The following is a 6,189-nucleotide window of genomic DNA, read 5'->3' as shown; positions in this document are numbered from 1 at the left end:
CACCTTTGCTCATTGGGAACCTTGTCACACATGTAGAAAGACACCCCCTTTTGTGTCAGCCCATGTCCCAGGGCTCTGCACTCCAGACACTTGGATTATCACGTTTGGAAGAAAGGGGATTTTTATGCATTTGCTATCATACCAGCACATCACTTACACGTAAGTGTCTGTACTAGTTGCTTAAGCAAAGCAGAATGTAAATAAGTCCATTGGTGTCAATGAAATGTTTATGGGGATATGAAAAAACATAAATACAGGAACGTACAAGAAGAAAATATTTTTACTCATTAATCACATTGGCTAGACAGTTCTATAGCAAGCCTAAATTAAGTGAAAACAGACTTTTCAGATTATAAAACATCACGGGAAGCTGATTGGTTGACACCAGCTGCTCATTGAGCTCAGATGATGTAAACATGCTGCAGGGAGACCTTTCCACTTTTAACACTGCAAAACTGGCTCAACTGTAAACTCAAACATCATCCTAACAATGGCTGCATAATTGCTTTGAGCATACACTTTATGTACAAAGAGATAATTTGAGATTTTACTAGCCCTTAATGTGAGACCTTTTTGAGGGAAGAAATAACACATTGTTTCTCTTACAAATGAAAAATCTAAATCATAAGCATTAAAACACTATTGCTCAATTCAGTACAATTCAATACACATGCTTACTTGGTGCGATAAGACCACTAGCTTAAAGTGGCTAATGTAAGCATAACACACATCACTGAGTCTGTTCACACATGTCTCTTCTCCACTGTCACAATAGCTTAGCATTTAAGCTAAACAACTGTCTTCTTGCACCACAAGTGTGCACTTTACGTTACGGCTGACCATTTTCTATTGTATTATATGCATTATGTATATATATATATATATATATATATATATACATACATACATAGAGACAAGAAACAAACAAGACCAGAAAGGTGTAGGCTGAAGCCTGGGCTTACTACACCTACCCTTTTTATATAAAATTATTACAGAAACTAAGTATACACTATATACCCCAGTACAACACAAGAAGTCCAATACATTTTGTGTACCTTCTGGTATTCACACTTCATTATATTATACTTTGTTTTATATTTGTTAATCACCATATGTTTAAATAATCTTTTTAATCGGTCGATTGTTTTACACTTTTTCAAGTCAATTTCTAATTCATTCAGTTTTAACTCCATACATATTGTAGCAAACATCATATCTGCATGTCACAGCTATGTTATCGTTTTGTGGTAAAACATTGGTATGTGTACATTCACATTTATTTATATTGTCATAATATATCGACTATAAATATGAAATATAATGAATGGCAATCAGTGGCCTTTCAGGTGAAAGGAATACATATATTTAAATATGGCCCCAAAACATGGATGACTGAAGTTAATAAATACTGTGCAGTTAATACAGTGTCACCTCTTTACGACTGACAGCAGCTCACTAAACATGCTATCAGACTGTTGTGGCAAAATCGTTCAATAGAGAAACTTTGGATGGTCTTCCAGTTTGTTCTTCTACTTGTTTGCCTCTCTTAGGGGCACATCCCAACACTGTGCCTGTGTCTTTTTCACGTGGACCCACAGTTTAACTACCTCGTCGGGGCTTCGTTTGTGGACCAATAGGATTGTGTGATAGGAACACAGCTCCTCCTCTTCCTTGTTAGGAAAGTCAAACGTGAGGAAGGCAGGGTGGTGGACAGGTTGAGCGTTGAGCCGAACCATACACATCCCAACATAAACGTCGTCGATGGGGAACAGGTTAAGCCTTTTAGACATGTCGTGTAGGCGTTTGGCCAACAGTCCTGAGTACACCACCCCTCCACCGCCTGCATACATAGGATAGAAGCCCTTGTAGAAACTGTCTGGCATAAAGTACTTGGACTCGTTGAATCGGATCGGTACAGCTGCAGCTATCACATCTCCAACCATGAAGTCTCGTAGTGTCTTGTGTGCTTGTGGCTTCTTTAGCTGGTCCCGGAGGTAGCTTATCATTTTGGGGGTGTTGACGAAGACGTCGTCGTCCCCCTTAAAGACAAAGCGAGTCCGGCTGCACGAGCGTTTGAACCAGCTCCAGAAGAGCACATCTTTTAAGGTGAGGTTGAAAAATGTGTCCTTGAAGTCCCACTGCAGAATGTCTCCATACTGTTTACTCTCCATCTGCAATAATGCATTCACACCCCGGTCCTCAGTACTTTCTTTGCCTAGCAGGAACACCCTACGGACGTATCCTCCACCTTCTCCTCCATTTCCGTTCCTCTTCGGTCCTGCTACCCATCCTGCCTGGCCCCAGGTACGTCGAATGGCCAGCCGGTTCAAAAAATTCTGCCCTGTTGACTTGATGGCCAGGAGAAGCAGAGGGGCCTCCTTCGTTTCCTTTGTCCCAGCTCCACACACTCCATCTGGCTGGAGGAGGGCTGGGTAGTCTCTCCTTTGCATGTGGCTTATAAACTCCTGTATCTGCTGTGGTAGCTGGTCAAAGTTTCTCCTCGTGCTGTCCAAGTTGATAACTTCAGAGAAACCTTGCGCCAGTAGGGACTCATTAAATGTACCATTTTCAAATCCCCTCTTGGTGTTGTTGGGGCGCAGGATGGGGTTGAAATGGTTGTCGAGAGTCCGCTGGAGACGGTTCCAAAAGGCGTCCCCATGCTGGTGGAGCGCCCAGAAAGTTTTAGGGTTGTTTCCCGAGGCAACAAAGTGAACAGCGTCCAGGCCCTGGACTGCGGTCCCCGACGTTGTTGTTCCATTCATGGCCATACACAACATGACGGTAATGTAGACGAACAGCAGGGCCAGGGAGATGCATGGTGTGCACACACAGATTAACACTCTCCGCAAGCGACAGTAGCATGGCGCCATTCAACTGCAAATACATGAATAGTGTGTTAGTTTGGACAAATCTTAAATCTGTGTAAAAAAGACATAGCTTTGAGAATCAAAATACAGTAAATGTACCATGAAATGAAAAGGTTGGTGTGTACAGAGTATACAGAGAGTAAACAAAGTCATGAGAGAGAAAGGAAAGAGGTAATGTTTGAAAGTTTTCAAAACAATCTCAACAAAAGGTCCATTTAGTATGTAATGGAGTTACTGATTCTATCAACTTCCACTTTCAACTTTATTATCCCGAAGGAAATTTGATCTGCAGCAGGCATCAAATCACATCAAGGACCATGACAAACATAAAACACTGACAGCACAACAGTAACAAACACAAAATTCCTCACTTTTCAGTTAAACCAATCAGAATCGGCCATGTATTTCACAAGCCAATCACAGCATGACATCCCTGCTTTAACTCTGTTCTCTCCTCTGCGGCTGTCAGTTGTCATTTCAGGCAAAGTGTGCAACCCTCCTCCTCCTCCCCTTCCACCTCCAGTCATCATCACCCACAGCTGACCACTCCCATTCCGTTTTCGTGCTCCTTCACCACCACCACTAGTGTCTAGACTCCATCGGGGGGGGGAATATTTTATACGATGGAGTCTATAATCTCCAAAGACTTTGTACATTTCATACTTTGCATATCTGCAACGAGGACTCTCCTGATTGAAATGTAAACAAGGTACACCTGCCACACTGAACCAAAAGCTAAGTGGAAACATTGGAAACAGCGCAGTAAATAAATACATGTTTAGTTCTGTACAGAGACAAGTAAATATTAAATGGAATAAATAAATAAATGATCAATCCAAGCTAATCCTGCTATTTTACACAGATACACATAAAATCAGGAGGTAATGAAGTAAATGAAGGAGCATAAAGTAAGCTTCTCAATGGCCACAGGGATAAAAGAAGCCCTGAAACGCCTGGTTTTGGGATTTCTGAAACGGCGACCAGAGGGCAAAAGACAAGCTCCTTAAAAAGTGGTTGGTTAGGGCAGTTGAGAATTTGTTGAGACACGCTTACAATAAATATCCTGCAGGCCTGTTTTTACCATCCATCCAATAGCCTGCCATACCAAGCCACTGACCAAAACATGAGGACAGACTCAACAAAACACTGATAAAACAAAGTCATCCATTGCACACACTCAATCACTTAATTTTTCTTAAAAAGAAAAGCCTCTGCTGGACTGAACTTTGTTTTTTACAAACAGTGTCTGTGTTAGGTTCAAAACAGAATGTATTATCATTAATGGTTCCCAAGTTTTTATATTGAGAAACAATCTCAACATCCTTCTCCTGAAGGACAGTATGTGTGACACTGGGCTGGAGCCTACGAAAACCGATCATCATGTCTTTAGTTTTGGACACATTAATCGATAGCCTAAATAAAACTCTTTGCACCAAGAAGTGAAGACATCAACTACAGGACCATGCCTACCTCATCATTAGGCCTTTTTAAAAGGCTCACAATGGCTGTAACATCAGCAAATTTCACAAAATGCCTATAATACTCATACAGTCATTAGTATATGAAATGTCAGAGCAGTGGTGAAAGGAAACAGCCCTGTGGTGAACAAGTGGAAGAAAATAATCACACCATCTTCGGAAGCAGATGGATTTTGTCCAGTTGGAAAGGAAATCGTAAATATTCAAATTTCCATTTCTCTGAGATCTTGTTCTTCTACAATTCCATTACAACTAAGCTAACTCCATCTGTTCATGAATATTGGCATGTGATATGGTTAATGGCTCCAGATCAGCTACTAAATGGACCTTGTGTTTAAGATTGTTTTGTCAACTGCTTGTCCCCCGGGGCAAGAATGAACTTCCAAGCTCAACTTGTTTTGAAATGATCAAAAGAGAGTTAAAAAGGGGAAGTTATATCAGCAGATAAAATACAGAAATTACCTCAGTCCACAAAATCAGCATGTCAATAATAATAATCTTACAGTATAATATACAGCTTACCGAGATGTGCTCATCTTCCTAGTATGAGTGCTGAAATCTAAATGAAGAGTCGGCAGCTTTCTTTGCTTACCTGTTTTAAGTGAAGACTCACACATTCACCAAATTCTTTTTCGATAAGCAAAGCTGGTGGTCCTTGCTAGTAGTCTGACAGCCCCATTATCATCTTATTTCACAGAAGGAAAAAAAAATCTAGAAAGATTTCCTTTCTCACAAGATGGAATCCAGAAAGTCCCAGTCAAGATTCTCTGTTCTAGACTAAAGTCATCTGGCTCGCTGACAAATGAGGCTGCTGATCCAGTTGAAGGAGGACATGGGACACGCCCAGTGATTAAAAAAAAAGAGAGCAAACTAGAATGAAATGTTATTCCTTCATGGGTGATGAGTAAAGGTGTAATATCAGCCAACAACAAGGGCCAATGGAATAATCTGTATGAGAGAGATCTAAATAGGAAGCCAACACAGCTTTACTTTTTGTTACTGACTCATGTCGTTACTCAGCACGAGTCTAGTGACTGTACTCCTCAAACAGGTTTTACTCTATAACATCAACAGCAACTCCCCTATAGAAAATGCCTTGTATCTGCGTCGTCCCTCCCAAGGCCATTCACGCATCAGGTAAAACAGGTATATTGGGGAGATACCTGAGTGCTTGAAGTGACACGAGTATGTATGGCATGCTGCAACTTTTGTTTTGCAACACTTTCAGGTATGAAACCCACTCTTGGTTTTCCTGGTCAATTTAGAAAGGTCATAAGAAAGCCAGAGAAAATTGGCAACAAGAATCAATAAAGAGGAACATCAATCTTTTTCGACGTTTTGTCACTTTTCCTGATGTTTTGTCCATTTTTTTGTCATTTTTTTCCAAATTTTTTGTCACTTTTTCCAATGTTTTTTTTTTTTTTTCAAATGCTATAAAATAGAATAAAACACCCAAATTCAATGAAGAGTGTACTTACTTGTGAAGAGCGTTGTCTGGAACCATCCACGTTATTTTCTTTGACAATTTGGTAGAAAGAAACCCACATTTGTGATGTAGAAACTTTTTGAAAATGGGTCAAATTTGATACAACAGGAGGATTTAGAATTCCAATATGTTATTCCCATGACCAAGAGACATTCTATCAACATTCGTGAACAGCAGCTATTCTCTCTCAGAGCCAGATACCAGATGTAGGTCTGAAACTTGTGATGACATCCCGTATAAAGTCTAAAACTGCTCCACAGACAACTTATTTTTCTTTTTTATACCCAAATGAGCTTTGTCCTTTTGTCGTGTTCTCAGTTCTGACACAGAAAAGGTTACATATACTCCCATGCATTCC

At 40.4% G+C, this 6,189-nt stretch overlaps 1 protein-coding gene across 1 annotated transcript; it reads right to left on the bottom strand.

The window, feature by feature from the left end:
• Positions 1 to 1,293: 1,293 nt before the first annotated feature.
• LOC116036503 (N-acetyllactosaminide beta-1,3-N-acetylglucosaminyltransferase 2) lies at positions 1,294 to 5,388 on the bottom strand. Its single transcript, XM_036005631.1, has 2 exons — positions 4,938 to 5,388; positions 1,294 to 2,874 (listed from the first exon to the last, which is right to left on the bottom strand). The coding sequence occupies exon 2, from the start codon at positions 2,868 to 2,870 to the stop codon at positions 1,530 to 1,532; it is 1,341 nt and encodes a 446-aa protein (XP_035861524.1). The 5' UTR covers positions 2,871 to 2,874; positions 4,938 to 5,388; the 3' UTR covers positions 1,294 to 1,529.
• Between the last annotated feature and the right edge of the window lie 801 nt (positions 5,389 to 6,189).

This window comes from Sander lucioperca, chromosome 1, assembly GCF_008315115.2.
Source record: "Sander lucioperca isolate FBNREF2018 chromosome 1, SLUC_FBN_1.2, whole genome shotgun sequence".
In the NCBI taxonomy this organism is placed as follows: Eukaryota; Metazoa; Chordata; class Actinopteri; order Perciformes; family Percidae; genus Sander; species Sander lucioperca.
Note: the sequence above shows the minus strand (reverse complement) of the source record. Positions and strands in the feature narration are given on the sequence as shown.